At 33.7% G+C, this 17,587-nt stretch overlaps 1 protein-coding gene across 1 annotated transcript in view; it reads right to left on the bottom strand.

The window, feature by feature from the left end:
- The window catches only part of LOC307149609 (V-set domain-containing T-cell activation inhibitor 1), a 48,673-nt gene that overhangs the window by 1,383 nt on the left and 29,703 nt on the right, over positions 1-17,587 (bottom strand). The window contains exons 2-3 of the mRNA XM_079856014.1: positions 16,522-16,869; positions 13,969-14,241 (exon numbers count right to left, since the gene is read on the bottom strand). Coding sequence (XP_079712140.1) covers positions 13,969-14,241; positions 16,522-16,869 — 621 coding nt within the window. The remainder of the gene's footprint in view (positions 1-13,968; positions 14,242-16,521; positions 16,870-17,587) is intronic.

A 17,587-nucleotide genomic window follows, 5' to 3' on the forward strand; every position in this document is an offset into this window, starting at 1 on the left:
TACAGTCAACATAAAACTGAGCAATTTTACTTCTATAATGACGTTTCAAACTGAATATTCAGTCATATTTAACATAAAAGTGAAAATTATTTTTCCTTTGAAATATTGTGCACTGATGAATCAAATTTTCATTTCTTTCAATTTCATATTGAGTTTGACACTTTATCTGCGTTCAAAGATTTGGGGTCAGTGGAGTTTGTAATGTTTTTGAAAGTCTCTAATGCTCATAAAGGCTGCATTTGTTTATCAAAAATACAGTAAAAAGTAATATTTAGAAATAGAATTACAATTTAAAATAACTGTTTTCTATTGGAATATATTTTTATTTTGGAATATAATCTGCAGTGTCTTCAGTGTCACGTGATCCTTCAGAAATCATTACAGCTATTACAGAATCTTGCAGTGCGAGTCCTGATGAATCGACTGCCTGTCCACTAATCTTAAAACAATATTTTTGTTGGGAATGAGGCTATGTAGACTTTACTATGATAAAAAGGTTATTATATGAGAGAATGCAAAGAAGGGAATGTCGCGAGAGGCAGGATCCATTTGCGACATTACCATTAATAGTAATATTTTGTTATTGCAGGCTATATGGTCTAATGAAAGTAGGCCTACATGTTACAGACAAATAAAATACAGATGTTTTCTTTCTTTGTCTTTCAGGTTTTACCAGTTATAAGACTTGAATTGTAACTGCATGTATGCATATGACGTTGATTATGCATTTTAATGAATAAAGACAACATGAATTTAATTATAAATATTTGTATGTTGTTTAATTAAAATAAGACATGAAGTGTTGTGTCAACTGCTGTGTGCTAAATGATGATGATATAACGCTTTGTCATGAATGATGGTATAAACATTTTTTTTAATGAATTAAATATGTATTAAATTACAATTAAGTTTTTTTGCGGCCTGCAATGACTAGTACTTTGCTGCTAATAGAGATATTAATGCTTTTCTCCCACAGTAAAGCACAGTCCACAAACAATGCAGTCCTACTGTACCTTTACTAGCGATATAACACCAAATATAGAACATTATTCACAAGACCAACGCGCTAATATTCCACAAGAAACTGACTGTTTTTTTTTTAACTGCTTTCTCCAATGGTAAGAGACACACTCTCATCTCCATATAATAAGACAAATCTCTGGAGGCATGCTCCTAGCACACTCTCATCTCATCCCTATTCCCACATTTGTAGTAATGACACTATAACGCAAACTGGAAATTGTAACGCGTGAGCATGCGTGCACACGCGAAAGTCTGTACATATTTATTTTGCAAAGGTCCCTTCAGGGGCTCCGTAATACGATGATCTTCTATCAGCAAAAAAAAAATCTGACAAAAAAAAAATATTGCATCACAATAAGTGTATTGTGATTGTCAAAACATTTTAGTAACTAAACTGAATTTTATTAGGTTTAGTGACAACATGTTACAATGTTTAGCCTACATGGTACAATTTCTGGTAAGCTACGCTTTTTTATTATTTCAATTCAATTCAATTATTGTGATTTGATTTAATATTGACTCATTTGGATAAATATTAGGTAGGCTACACAAGATAGGCATTAATTTTTCTCAAGAAAAAAACAACTCACCTAATGCTGTAAACATACAGAGAGCCCTATCAGCTGCTAGTTTTATTTAAGGTTAAAAATAACACAAATTAAATCTAATGCGTTTTTTAATTTTATTATAATAACAACTTTATTTAATGATATAAGTAAAAATATAATGAATATGTAATATAGTACACATATTTACACTCTTTTTTTCTAGCCAACTAACGTGCTATAGCCTATATTATGGTCATCAAATGGCTTTCCTGAGGTAAATATTATATGTGACATAATTGTTCTCCAGCGGTTTTATTGACCCCTTTGTTTGATTGATTGGTCGATATTATGTATGAGGAATATACATTTCGGTAAGTTGTACTGTATCTTTCAAATGTTCATTCGTGTTTATTTACTATTAGCTAGAGATGATCGGGTCACGTGCCGCTAGGGATCTGTCGCGTCACATTTACAAGCGCCAAAACGGTCTTATTGTTTGAATTTCGTAATAAAAGTGACAGAATCTGAGAGCTGAGTTTTTTCATATAATAAGTAACCTTCTCTGTCTAATCTGTCGGTCTCCGCGATTTTTCTGTGCGTGAGAAAATGGATGTGTGGCGTGTGAAAAGTGTCAATTGCGTGTGTCTCACGGTGAATCCGTGAGAGTTGGCATTTCCTGATTCTCATTTGCTCAAAACTGACTAACAGACTTTTGTGTCTCAATCACTTGCAATGTCACCTTGTAGACATTGTGGCTTTTATTCTTACAATGAATGCTGGTTTGGGAACTAGGTTACTTAAAAAAATACACCCGATAGGCTACAACAAATGTTTACCTAGGGTGATACTTATTCAATATTGTCCCGAGGGGAAAAAATGTGCAATGGAGATAAACCTATTCAATCAGACAATGAAGGACCGATTCTTAATCTAATCTCAATCAACTCTCTAAAACTCCCTCGCACATACAAATTGTGTTTTCATGTTTTATGGGGATTTTCCTAAGACATAATTATTTTTACATTGTACAAACTGTATATGCTGTTCCCTAACCCTAACTCTACCCCTAAACCTACTCATCACAGAAAATGTAAAGCATTTTTACATGTTCAAAAAACATCACTTAGTTTATAAGCTGTTTTCCTCATGGGGACCAAAAAATGCCCAAATTTTGTCCCCATAATGGAGGGTTTGCCAGGACCACACACACAACAAAGGGCCTATTTACACCTGGTCACGTCATGCATTTTCTCTGATTGGATCAGATCATGAAATGATGGTGTAAATAGGTGTAAATGCCCTCTGAAACGCTTTTGAGGTTTAAATAGATTTTACGTTTTACAAATACATTTAAAACACATTCCAAACGAAACTGGACATGAACACTCAGGAAAAAAACACTGGGCCAGCTGTCACTTACATCCTAAAATAAGAGTACCTTAAAGGTACATATTAGTACTTTAAGTGTACACATTAGTTCTTTAAGTGTACATATTAGTACTTTAAGTGAACATATTAGTACTTTAAGTGTACATATTAGTACTTTAAGTGAACATATTAGTACTTTAAGTGTACATATTAGTACTTTAAGTGAACATATTAGTACTTTAAGTGTATATATTAGTTCTTTAACTGTACATATTAGTACTTTAAGTCAACATATTAGTACTTTAAGTGAACATATTAGTACTTTAAGTGTACATATTAGTTCTTTAAGTGAACATATTAGTACTTTAAGTGTACAAATTAGTTCAAGTGTACATATTAGTACTTTAAGTCAACATATTAGTACTTTAAGTGAACATATTAGTACTTTAGTACTTTAAGTGAACATATTAGTACTTTAAGTGTACATATTAGTACTTTAAGTGTACATATTAGTACTTTAAGTGTACACATTAGTTCTTTAAGTGTACATATTAGTACTTTAAGTGAACATATTAGTTCTTTAAGTGTACATATTAGTACTTTAAGTGAACATATTAGTACTTTAAGTGAACATATTAGTACTTTAAGTGAACATATTAGTACTTTAAGTGAACATATTAGTAGGCTACTTTAAGTGTACACATTAGTTCTTTAAGTGTACATATTAGTACTTTAAGTGAACATATTAGTACTTTAAGTGAACATATTAGTACTTTAAGTGTACATATTAGTACTTTAAGTGTACATATTAGTACTTTAAGTGAACATATTAGTACTTTAAGTGAACATATTAGTACTTTAAGTGAACATATTAGTACTTAAGTGTACATATTAGTTCTTTAAGTGTACATATTAGTACTTTAAGTCAACATATTAGTACTTTAAGTGAACATATTAGTACTTTAAGTGTACATATTAGTTCTTTAAGTGTACATATTAGTACTTTTAAGTGTACATATTAGTACTTTAAGTGAACATATTAGTACTTTAAGTGTACATATTAGTTCTTTAAGTGTACATATTAGTACTTTAAGTGAACATATTAGTACTTTAAGTGAACATATTAGTACTTTAAGTGAACATATTAGTACTTTAAGTGAACATATTAGTACTTTAAGTGAACATATTAGTACTTAAGTGTATATATTAGTTCTTTAAGTGTACATATTAGTACTTTAAGTCAACATATTAGTACTTTAAGTGAACATATTAGTACTTTAAGTGTACACATTAGTTCTTTAAGTGTACACATTAGTTCTTTAAGTGTACATATTAGTACTTTAAGTGAACATATTAGTACTTTAAGTGAACATATTAGTACTTTAAGTGAACATATTAGTACTTTAAGTGAACATATTAGTAGGCTACTTTAAGTGTACACATTAGTTCTTTAAGTGTACATATTAGTACTTTAAGTGAACATATTAGTACTTTAAGTGAACATATTAGTACTTTAAGTGAACATATTAGTACTTTAAGTGAACATATTAGTACTTAAGTGTATATATTAGTTCTTTAAGTGTACATATTAGTACTTTAAGTCAACATATTAGTACTTTAAGTGAACATATTAGTACTTTAAGTGTACATAGTACTTTAAGTGAACATATTAGTACTTTAAGTGTACATATTAGTTCTTTAAGTGTACATATTAGTACTTTAAGTGTACATATTAGTACTTTAAGTGAACATATTAGTACTTTAAGTGTACATATTAGTTCTTTAAGTGTACATATTAGTACTTTAAGTGAACATATTAGTACTTTAAGTGTACATAGTACTTTAAGTGAACATATTAGTACTTTAAGTGTACATATTAGTTCTTTAAGTGTACATATTAGTTCTTTAAGTGTACATATTAGTACTTTAAGTGAACATATTAGTACTTTAAGTGTACATATTAGTTCTTTAAGTGTACATATTAGTACTTTAAGTGAACATATTAGTACTTTAAGTGAACATATTAGTACTTTAAGTGAACATATTAGTACTTTAAGTGTACATATTAGTTCTTTAAGTGTACATATTAGTACTTTAAGTCAACATATTAGTACTTTAAGTCAACATATTAGTACTTTAAGTGTACATATTAGTTCTTTAAGTGTACATATTAGTACTTTAAGTCAACATATTAGTACTTTAAGTGAACATATTAGTACTTTAACCCCTGGTTTCACAGACAGGGCTTAAGACTAGTCCGTTCGATGGTGTTTTATGCCCCCAATGGCTCCTTAGAGGCAGCTAACCCTACCCTCAACCTTCAACCTACCCATCCCCTCGCTGCCTGGAAGGCGATGTTGGGGGCATAAAACACCAAAGACCGACTAGTCCTAGACTAAAATGTAAGTCTGAGCTGTTTCCACTGAAATAAACTTGCACTGACTGATCTTAAAAATATATCAGTGCCTTTTTAGTTTTAAGATGCACATCGGTAATGTTTTTTTCTAAGCATGTTTATAAAAATGACTTAAATGTCCTAATTGATCTATGGTCTAATCCTGGCTTAGTCTAAGCCCTGTCTGTGAAACCGGGCCATAGTGTACATATTAGTTCAAGTGTACATATTAGTACTTTAAGTGTACATATTAGTTCTTTAAGTGTACATATTAGTACTTTAAGTGTACATATTAGTACTTTAAGTGTACATATTAGTTCTTTAAGTGTACATATTTAAGTGTACATATTAGTACTTTAAGTGTACATATTAGTACTTTAAGTGAACATTAGTACTTTAAGTGTACATATTAGTTCTTTAAGTGTACATATTAGTACTTTAAGTGAACATATTAGTTCTTTAAGTGTACATATTAGTACTTTAAGTGAACATATTAGTACTTTAAGTGAACATATTAGTACTTTAAGTGTACATATTAGTTCTTTAAGTGAACATATCAGTTCTTTAAGTGTACATATTAGTACTTTAAGTGAACATATTAGTACTTTAAGTGAACATATTAGTACTTTAAGTGAACATATTAGTACTTTAAGTGTACATATTAGTACTTTAAGTGTACATATTAGTACTTTAAGTGTACATATTAGTTATTTAAGTGTACATATTAGTTCTTTAAGTACATATTAGTACTTTAAGTGTACACATTAGTACTTTAAGTGTACATATTAGTTATTTAAGTACATAGTAGTACTTTAAGTGTACATATTAGTGAAGCTACATGTGTAAATTTTTCTCCTCCCAAAGTGGTAAAAAAAGATAAACGTGTGAGAGCATGTTATACTGGCAGACAGTGCTACTACTACAACACACATCGCCACAGATATGTCACACCAGAGATTAACAGTTGAGCATCTTTCCTCAGCAAGCAAACACACTAACTGTCAACAAATTCAACCTTTGGTGTCAGATCCTGAAAGTTCAACATTTCATTAAAAGTGGTGAGCGCTATATTCTCTCCCCAGTGATGACACAGCTCTCTCTCCTCTTGGTTGCTTTTGGTGATAAGAACTCTGTTGAATTTGCATAGCCTACAGTGTAAGAACTGAAGCTTGGATTTATTTTCATTTTGCAGAGACATTGGCCAAGTGTAAAGGAAACAGTATTACAGTTTTTCTTGATTGCTTAAACACTATAACCAGGCTTTTGAACTAAAATGTCAAAACCATAATGCCATTTATCAAAAAGCACACCCATTTCCCTAAACTATAAACACTAAGTGTCAACATTTAACACATCAAGATAAAAGGGTCCAAATCAGTTTATTGAGTTTTGGAACAATGGATCCAGAAAGACATGAAGGAAGAGATCGAGGAGGGATAAGGAGGAGGAGGAGGAAGGGCAAGAAGTCAAGCAGTCTCAGATGAAATTCAAGTCACTCTAGTTGCCCATGTCTTAGTCAATGGTATGACTATGAGGGAGGCTAGGCTCCGAGTAAGGCCAAATTTGAGTCGCTTTACCGTCGCCTCGAGAACCTTCATGGAGGTGTGGTGGCAAACAAAATTCTATCACTGAATAAAAGACAAACAATTCCAATAGTTTTTGATGAGGTGTATTTTCTTGCAAGAAAAGGCAAGCAGTCGTACAGTCACACAGAGTGGCACAGAGTGTGACAGTGCATCCTTTCTCCTTTATAGTCTTGACTCCCAGAATGTTATCTTTCTAAATCCGTGTATCATTCGTTCAATCGTTTTTTGATTTAATATTGAAAGTAGAAAAATGAGAAAACAGTTCCTTTTTCGATTTTTCATTTTTTCCAAAAAAACGAAAAACAAGAATTCAGCTTGATTTTTCGTTTTTCGTTCTGAGGTAGCAAAATTAATAAACAGCTGGAAAATTCGATTTCTACACGTGGGCGGGAATGAAACGCCCCTTTCCTCTGATTTGTCAGCCGAAGATCAAACTGTCCCGTCATCAGCTCTTCCTCAGTACTGCACTGCAGAATAAGAGTCCTCCGTTGTGTGGATTATTAACGCGTTTATTGCAACTACATTTAATCTTTTTTTCATCAAACAACCAGACTAACGAATGGTTCGACACAACCCGTACTGGGAAATAAACTACACAGGGCTTTCTTCTGTGTAGATATAAATTCAACTTTATGCTTTGCATCAGCTCGGTATGCAGGGTAAATGACGGCTGTTAGCCTAACATGGTCGCCCTCGATCGCCCAGTAATTTTTTTTTTAAATAATAAATGTAGATATAGATAATCAATATAATTAGTTGTAAATTAAATATTTTAACACTTATAGAAAAAGAAAAGAATAATGCATTGACTATATATAGCCTAGGCTATATTAACATAAACGCATGAACTGTCATTCAGACTGACTATCTAACAACCGGAGAACAGAGAACAACAGAGATATTAAAATACATACTCTTCTGAGTTTTATAATGTAGGCCTTATTGTGTTTTATTAAAATTTATTAATTTATATCTCAAAGATGTGCGCTTGTGCGCAGTGCACTGGGTCATGTTGAGAGGGAAACAAACGCATTTTATTATTAGCCTATTCAGAAAAAGACCGGTAAATAAAATTCAGCATTAACATTATAAACACTATTAATAACATATAGGCTATTTCTATGCGTATTTTACTTCCCCTTACCATTACTTCCCCTTTGACATTTGCCTATGTCAAATCCTTAAATGAATGGTATTCAGAAAACAACAAGAATAAAAAATAAGTAGCCACGTATAATAAAAATATAACCTAATAGCTTATAATAATAGCCTATTGTGTCCTTTATTATAAACAACATTTAGCCTATTTTAAACGCCAAGCCTAAACAAATTTAGGCTATTTGAATCGAAACTGAAACTGTACCGACGTTGGTTTCGCGCATCTCGGTCCCAAGTTTCCATATTTGCAATGCAAAATTTGGATGCTAACTAGTAATGTAAAGAAGGCTTTAAACTTCAGTCGAGTCCCAATATAGGCCTACACGTATAGGCTAAATCATCATCTTCACAGCATGGGAAATGAGTTTGGAATAACTGCTGTGCGGCACAGCCTTTATATTGTACAACAGACGAATTAAATTAAGCAGAATAACTTTTTATATATTTGGTTGACTGTGTTTTATTTTAATAATGAACAGGCTGCGATGTCAAGTTAGCAATGCCAGAAGTGAACTGATAATAGCCTATGTTGTGAGAGCGAGCGATGCGTCGGCGCCATCACTTGGATTTGTTGCTCAGCAGGGGAAATAACTTCGTTATTCGTTACTCTGTCATTCGAAACAGTAAAAAAATATATTTTTATTTGTGTACATTCAAAATGACTACAAAATGTCATGCCTTTGAAAAATAAAGAAAACAACATGATTTCTACTTTAGTGCGTCTCAGTCTCCTTGAACATCGTTCTGGCGCACACCAAAAATGAACCAAAATATAGTGAATAGCCTTCGGACGCGCCTACTTTTCAAAGTCAACATTTAGATTATTTGAAGTAAAATGCATTATATAGTCACTTAGGAATAAAACTCAGCGTGGTTCATGATAAAAAATAAAATAAAAAACTTTACAGTTCGGAAAATATGAAAATAGCAATCCCCTGGCACTTGAGAACTCTGGTCTACAAAGAAGAAAGCCCCGTCTAGTCTATTCCCCAGTACGGGTTGTGTCGAGCCATTCATTAGTCTCGTTGATGGGAAAACATGAAAAAGTTGCAATAAACGCGTTAAGAATCCACACAACGGAGGACTCTTATTCTGCAGTGCAGTACTGAGGAAGAGCTGATGACGGGACAGTTTGATCTTCGGCTGACAAATCAGAGGAAAGGGGCGTTTCATTCCCGCCCACGTGTAGAAATCGAATTTTCCAGCTGTTTATTAATTTTGCTACCTCAGAACGAAAAACGAAAAATCAAGCTGAATTCTTGTTTTTCGTTTTTTTGGAAAAAATGAAAAATCGAAAAAGGAACTGTTTTATCATTTTTCTACTTTCAATATTAAATCAAAAAGCGATTGAACGAATGATACACGGATTTTTCTAGGCCAATGATGGTATTTCAACCATATGTGGAACATTCTTAGACTTGTTCGTCATATTGTATCATTGAGTGGAGGCCCTCCTGCCACGACCAACATTCTTTATCATTCCATAATAGAATAAGGTTTGTGTGTGCTCTTTTACTGTCATATGATGGTCACACACATCTTAAGTAAATATAAAAATTAATTTAGTTTTAAAAAACTTTTTGTGTGTGTGTGTTGTACTGTGTACATGAATGAATAAAAATGTGCCAATGTATCCATTGGTTGTGTCTTTTGTGTTCATAATGTGATGAATTATGTTTGTGAGGGGGGAACCACAAGCAACATAATTACCAGTTTTGGGACTGAGGACTGAGATTCAGTGCTGGTTGTTTGAGGTTGCAAACCAAATATGTAAACGAGTACAGAAAGACTCAAAAGTTTTGTTCATGTCATCCCTAGTAAAAAAAATAAAAAATACCAAAATCTATTTAAAATACTTTTTTTCATACTAAGAATACTTCAAATGCATTAACATATTTAATGACATATCACTTAAGAAGACTTACTGATATAAAATTTTGATTAAACTTTCAAATTATGATTATTCCTAAAATGTGTTTTAATATCACCATTACTAAGGATAGTATGATCACTGTATGATATCGGTCTTTAAATGCAATATATTAAAAGTTTACCCAAAGTATACTTGCAATAGTTCCACTTTAGCCCACTTTAACTTAAATACTTAAGTATTTCCGGATAACTAAAGTGCATTAAGCACCAAAAAAAGTTGTTCCAATTTAGCAGACTTTAAGTATACCAGTTTAGTTTACTAAAAGTACAATTGCAGGGTTTTTATATTTTATATTAGCTCAGATTAGATCAGCATAAATATGTAAATGTATTTGTAGTATACTTTTTTTTTTCACTAGAGAGACAGAGAGATAGAGAGATAGATAGACAGAGTTGGAGTGATTAGTTTTCTAAGTTTATTCAAGTGTGCTATTAGTACTTATTTTAAACTAAAAATAAGAAAGTACAGTACTTAAAATTGCACTTAAGTATACTTGACTTAGACTGACAGAAAAGTGTAAGTGTATTTGGCCTATTCTTGTACTCAATCTTTTGATCGAGATATACTTAAAAGTATAATTAAGTATTCTAAGTATACTTGGCTAGTAGTTGTGTTTTACTCTTATAAACTTACATTGTTTGAAAATATTGATTTATAAAGAAAACAGATATGTTCCTAATTCTGAGTATCTATAGGCTAGTGGACAGAGGAATTTACTTCAAATCTACTGTACGGATGTAGTCTTTGACAAAAAAAATATTTTCTTAGCTTTTTGTTTAAAAATGTTGCTTTTGGAGACATGGATATCTGGAAAATTCAGACAAAGAGTAGATCTGAAGTAAAGTACACTACCAGTGCAGTAGCCTACACAAAAATTCAGACCATATCTGTTTTCTTTATAAATTAATATTTTCAAAAAAAATAAGTTTATAAGTTTGTATGTAAAACTATGAAAAACGTAGGCTATTAAATAGGCTACTCAATCAAAAGAGTAAACACAACTACTAGCCAAGTTTACTTAGAATACTTAATTATATACTTTTAAGTATATCTCGATCAAAAGACTTGAGTACAAGAATAGACCAAATATAATTAGAGCTGTCAGTATAAGTCAATATACTTAAGTGCAATTTTAAGTATATTTCTGAGAAGTACATACAAATTTGACTAAGTATCCTTTCTTATTTTTAGTTTAAAAGAAGTATACTAATAGCACACTTGAATAAACAAATGCTGGTTGAGAAAAACGTTTTTGGACTTGCTCCACCAAAATGATGTGGGAAAGACTCATTTCACATTGTCCGCAACCCCATCCCTGGGGTTGTACCCACCCATCCCTTTCAGACAGATTCCTCTTGTGTCAACTGTTACTGTTGAATGTGGCTCGTCTGTGGTGTTGTATGCATTTTCCTGGATACCAGAGCTGTTGACACAGAACAAATACTTGCTTCCCTGGGCACAGATGAGAATGACCAGCCAACGCCACTGACGCACCAACAATGTCCTCTTTTGAACTCTGATATATCTCTTTATGTAGAGCTGTGCTATTGCTCTGCTAATTCAACCTTCACACTCTGCTCTTACTAACAAAATGTAAAATCAGAGAAGATTGGCCACCAGGCCGCACGGCGTGAACCCTACAACACTATATTGTCCAAACCCTGTACATGAAATAAGCAGTGACGGCCTGTCAGGGCAAGTAAGGGAGGCGACGTTAAAACATTTAACATAAAAAAATTCCTAATTATACGTTTCATTTCAAGTCTCAGAATGTATATACCATGTTTGTAAATTCACCATTGTATCATCAGAAAATATGACTGAAGTCACAACCATCACTGCCTTTTCATGTGGCTCATGTTATTACAGCTGTTGGAAAAATTGTGCTAAGGCATGTCTGAGAAAGAGAAACAGAAGGGAGGATCCGTGTCAACGTTAAGATCCTAACCCTAACCTGGACGTGAAAAAAGCGTACTTGTTTACCAAAATAATGCCATTTCTGCCACTGGTTGTCCTTCCATGCTTCACGTTTTTTTGCATACTGTTGATAAGTTCGAGAAGATCTCACTGTGCCCTGAAAATCTCGTCTTATAAGAGCCTCATATAGTTGAAGCAGATGTATGCCAAACAAGCATGTCACTAGATGTTTGACAAACAATTTTTTTTATATGGTTTCATAACACTTGGCATACTTGGAATAACTTGGAATAATGAAAACACTTACTGTATATAATAAGTGAATAATATGACACACCCAGACAACACTATTAACACATATTTTGTTGGGAAAACAACATCTCCCTGAAATAGCATTGCCACTCGTGATGGGTTTCTGAATTAAATGAGAATTCCTTTTTTGGGTGAACTATCCCTTTACTGACTATTTGTCAAAACCAGAGAGTATTTCAGAAATTCCAGTGGGAATACTTTGAACTAGGCCTACTGCCATTTCACCAACTGCTTCTTGGCAAACCACAGCAATGATCCCTTACGGAATGAAAATATATTTCCCATATATGAATTATCCATATATTAAATGGTTTAACAGTATATTAGAAAATATACAGAATAATATATTGTGTTAATATATTACAATATATCGAATAATACATAAAGAATTATTTGCCATACATGGTCAATGCATATATTGCAGTATATTGACAAATATAAGCACTAGTTTCCCATATATGGAAATGTATTATGTAACATATCGCATTATGCCGACTGTTTGTACTGTCCTGTATTTTATTTAATTGTTCTAAACTGTTTTAATTATTCTTATTTCTTTTTATTATTTTAATTTCTTCTATGCAAAGCTCTTTGAATTGTTATTGTGTATGAAATGTGCTATATAAATAAACTTGCCTTGCCTTGCCTTGCCTTGCCACTATACTTTGCAGTATATTCCAAAAAAAATGTACACACTGGAAGTTATGAAGATAACTGCTAAGATAATTACACACTATGAAGATAACTGCGCAGACGATTGGCATCTGACTTGAAGTAGTGCATGGCGATTAGCAATTTTGTCCAGCTTGAAACCGTGCCGACATCACGTCACTGTGACATATGCCATCAAAATACAAAATAAAGGCCATCTTGAATAGAGCTATTCGAGAGCAGTCGGCTTGCTCATTTATTGGTATTTAAATATTATGTTAAACTTTATTCCTGTTCGTACAGGTGTTGTTTTAGGCAGTAAATAAAGTATTGAATGAAAAGTGTTTCTGTTCCTTCATGAACACGTCAGAAACATCTGTGTTTGACAAACATTGCATGTAGTCCTAACTCATCTGTGATGAAGTGCAAACATTGGGCATTTGTAGAAAGACTGTAGAAAGAGAGATGGCTGCGAGGAAAGGGTCAGAGGAATATCATTGGAAAAAGAAGGGTTACAATCAGGCAAGAGCTTTAGGAATCGTGCTAATATTGGAGAAGCTTTCCAGTGCTGGAGAGAGGTTAGAGAGCGGGAACCGGGAAGGCCTGAAAAGGTTGCGTTGTGTCTGCTCCATACCTGAGTATCATTGGCTTTGCTGTGTTTCACAGAACCAAGATATGCGGTTGTTGAATCACAGCTAATACTTGTGAATCACCATACTTTGCACGAGCTGTCTGATTTAACATTGATAATAATTAGAAACGTTTCTTGAGCAAATCATCATGTTAGAATGATTTCTGAGGGATCATGTGACACTGAAGACTGGAGTAATGATGCTGAAAATTCAGCTTTGCATCACAGGAATAAATTACATTTTAAAATATATTCAAATAGAAAAAAGTTTTATTAAATTGTAATAATATTCCACAATTGTACCGACCCCAAACGTTTGCAAAAATCCGTCAAATCATCATGTTTTTGTAACATCGGTTTGGAACACAATAAAATGAATCAAATGATTGATCAAATGTAAACTAGTATCCCATAGAGCCATGCAATAAAAATGCAAAAATGCTTACCGTAGCTGAAGATAACATGCCTCTGTAGCTCCTGATGCGCTGTAGGGTTTTTTAGAGTAAACGTTAAATTGACCGCTGAATTCTGGGTTACGTAGCTTTTTAAGTAGTACAGCCCTCCATCTGATGCAGACGAGACCTCCTGGTGGTCAGTGAGATTCTGATTCCCCGACCCCAGCCACAGGATCTCTGGCCTCGGGTAGCCCTCCATCTCATACTGGACCATCACAGCAGAGGATTTGAGATGGATGCTTAACCTCGGCTCGGAATAGACGGCTTGAAGACACAAAACACACATACAAGGATTTACCAAATCAAATACAGAACTGTGCAAAAGTCTTAGGCATTATAATACCCCCAAGACAAACTAAATCCAGAAGAACTGCGGGAACGTCTCTGAGATGCTTGAAGAAACCTTCCTGCAAAGCTACAGTACTGTGAAAAGTACTGGCACTTTTGTTAAAATGCTGTAAAGTGAGAATGCTTTCAAAAATAAAATCACAAATTGAATTTCTTTATGATTTAACTTCTATTAACTAATTCAAATCAATATATGGTGTAACGACCCTTTGCGTTTAAAACGGCTTTTGTCCAGGTACACTTGCACATAGTTCTTCAGGTAGCTTTGCAGGAAGGTTTCTTCAAGCATCTTGGAGACGTTCCCGCAGTTCTTCTGGATTTAGTTTGTCTCAGTTTTTTCTGTTTCTTCATGTAATCACAGACGGACTCGATGATGGTGAGATCAGATCATACCGGCTGTTGTCAGACTCCTTGTGCATACACAAATCTCACTGGATTATTACAATTAATGGCAAAAAGAATGTTTGGAAATGTAAACTGATATTTCCTACTGACACACTACAGCAAAAGATAGAAATAACTGACTTAAAACCTCTTTTTTTTGGGGGGGGGGGGGGGGGGGGGGGGCATTAACATGCCTAAGACTTTTGCACAGTACTGTATATACATTTAAATCTCTCACATCTAACTATAAGAAGTCAAAATCTATTTGACTTGGTTTATGCATTAGTTCAGAATACAGAGTTCCAACGCAAAAGTTGGATAGTCATTACAAAGTTGGATAGTCATGCAATAGTTCACACTAAAAAAGAAATTCCTGTCATTATCAACTCACCCTCGTTAGTTCCAATTCCTTAATTTATGTTGCACCTAAAACATTGCAACATACGGGTTTGGAACACCATGAGGATGAGTAAATAATTACAGAACGATTGCTTTAATTCGAATGGTGACTACTAGTGTTTGGCAGAGTTATTATAGTTAAAGGTACACTATGTAACTTTTTTTGTTCAAAATTAACAATAATTAAATAATGAGTCAATACATCATCCATCCTTCTTCCAAAATGTGTTTTTGTTTAACACTGATTCACGATGGTAAGCTTATTATAAGTGTTTATCAGTTTCACTGACAAGGCTTAAGCCTATTCCCAGACTAAAATGCATGTTTGAGATGTTTTAACTGAAAGCAACTTGCACTGGCACATTTTTAAATATGGCAGTGCCACTGTTTTGTCTTAAAATACACATCAGTAATGTTTTTTTCTAAGCTACTCAAATGTCCTAACTGAACTAAGGCCCAATCCTTGCTTAATCTAAGCCCTGTCTGTGAAAAAAGGCATTATTTTTAGACATGTTGGGATGGTTTTTGTGGGAAATTGTGTACGTCACTCGCCTGTGTGTGTTTTGTCATATTCGTAATTAGAGAAAAGTTGCTCCGGCTACTCTGGCGCTTGTTTAGTGTGGGAGTGGCAGAGGTTAGTTGTCACAACGAGTGAGAAAGGTTGACATGGAGCAGCTAAATCTCAAACCTCCTGGAAATCACACATTTATAAAAAAAAATATATATCTATACATATACATATATATATATATATAAACAGAACAGAGAAGATTGTCTGCTGGCAAAAAGAGAAAGCGACAGATCTCGTAATAAAACAAGAATCAACACTGGCTTGGCTTTTCGGAGATGGCGAGAACTGAGGGATTTGAAATGTTGTAAAAGTGACGAAAGATGGCGTTTTTATTATACAACAGGTGAGTAAGTTCATTTATTGAACAGATAAATTGCCACATGTCGCTCTCTAACAGAGTTCATTGTAAAGCATTATCTATTGTGAAGAGTCATATCATTATGGTTGTTGTAGCGCTGTGCTGGAATTTATTTTCAAGGAAGTAGAGTGTCTATTAATGGGTAAAGCTACTATAACGTCTCCTGGTCAGCTTGAGATCCTTTCCAACTGGTTATATCTCTTAAGCCTAGTAGTGATCGTCTAATGAGCAGTAAGATAAGATAACCATATTCATCTGCACAGTCACGCAGAGCCGAAGCACAACCAAAACTATTTTATTTAATTTAACTTGATGTACTAAAGTAATTGAAACGTAGAATTAATAAAACCATACAGACAAATTTGAAAAAAGCTAATACATATTACAAAAATGCACAACAAAATAACCAAACTTAAAATAAAAAAAAATATGAATAAAATCTATAACAGTATATTAAATATACTAAAATAACGCTGGCATTTACCTGCGTAGACCAGCTGTAGCTCTCCTTTGCCAGTTCCCTTGGTGTTGCTCACTGTGCACAGGTATTTCCCTGCATCCTTCAGTCCAAAATTTGTTATACTCAGAGATGCATTTCCTTTAGGAAGTTCACTGTAGTTTAACTTTGTTCGTCCTTTATAATCTGAGTCTTGTCGTTCGAGCTGGTCCCTCTGGTAGTAGAAGCTGTGAACCACTCGTGCATCTTCTCCCCGTTGCCAGGTGACCACCAGTTGGGAGATATTTAGGTCTGGTTCGAATTCACAGGGAAGTAAAGCCGTTGCTCCACGGACCACGACGACAGGACCGGGTGGTACTCTGACGGAAAAGGAGTCTAGGAAGGAGAAATTATAATTATATTGAGAGATAATGTTTAGAGGAAGCTTAACTTAGTATATTTAATGCAAATACATTCAATTTACTTACACTTAGCTATCATACAGCACACAAAGACACCCATTTCAATTTGATGTTAATTTACTTGAGATGCAACACTGCATAAGACTTAAGGACTTTTCATAGTCTTAATAGTCTACACTTATAGATAAAATCGATGAAAAAATGTCTTAAAATCTTATGCAACGTTGCTTCTCATGTAAATTATCTCATATTTAAGGATTTGTATGCTGTAAGAGAAAAAAAAGTAGGAAAAGTAGAAAAACTAATTTCTGCCAGAACATTATCTGTTAAGTTAACAGACATTTCCTTTAACTCTAAAACACAATGCAATGCCTTCATTAAAATATGGGTAAAACACCTGTGAAAAATTCCTTCAAATTTACTGTAACACAGTTCGTTGTTGTGGGAAGAAGGAGGCGGGAACCGGCGAACATTCACCTTTATTATTTATTATTCAACTTTAATAATAAAATAAACAAATACAAAACGAAAGTAAAAGACAGTAGCCCCTCATGGACGACTGCTGTCACATATAATAAAACAAACAAAACTCAACATAAGTCCAGGCCTGGTCCTCTCTCGCTCTTCACTGTCGTCGCTCCTCCTTTTATGCTTCCGCTCCTCCGTGAGAGATACGAGACCGGTGCGTCGCG

Source organism: Squalius cephalus (genome assembly GCF_949319135.1).
Source record: "Squalius cephalus genome assembly, chromosome: 21".
Classification (NCBI taxonomy): Eukaryota; Metazoa; Chordata; class Actinopteri; order Cypriniformes; family Leuciscidae; genus Squalius; species Squalius cephalus.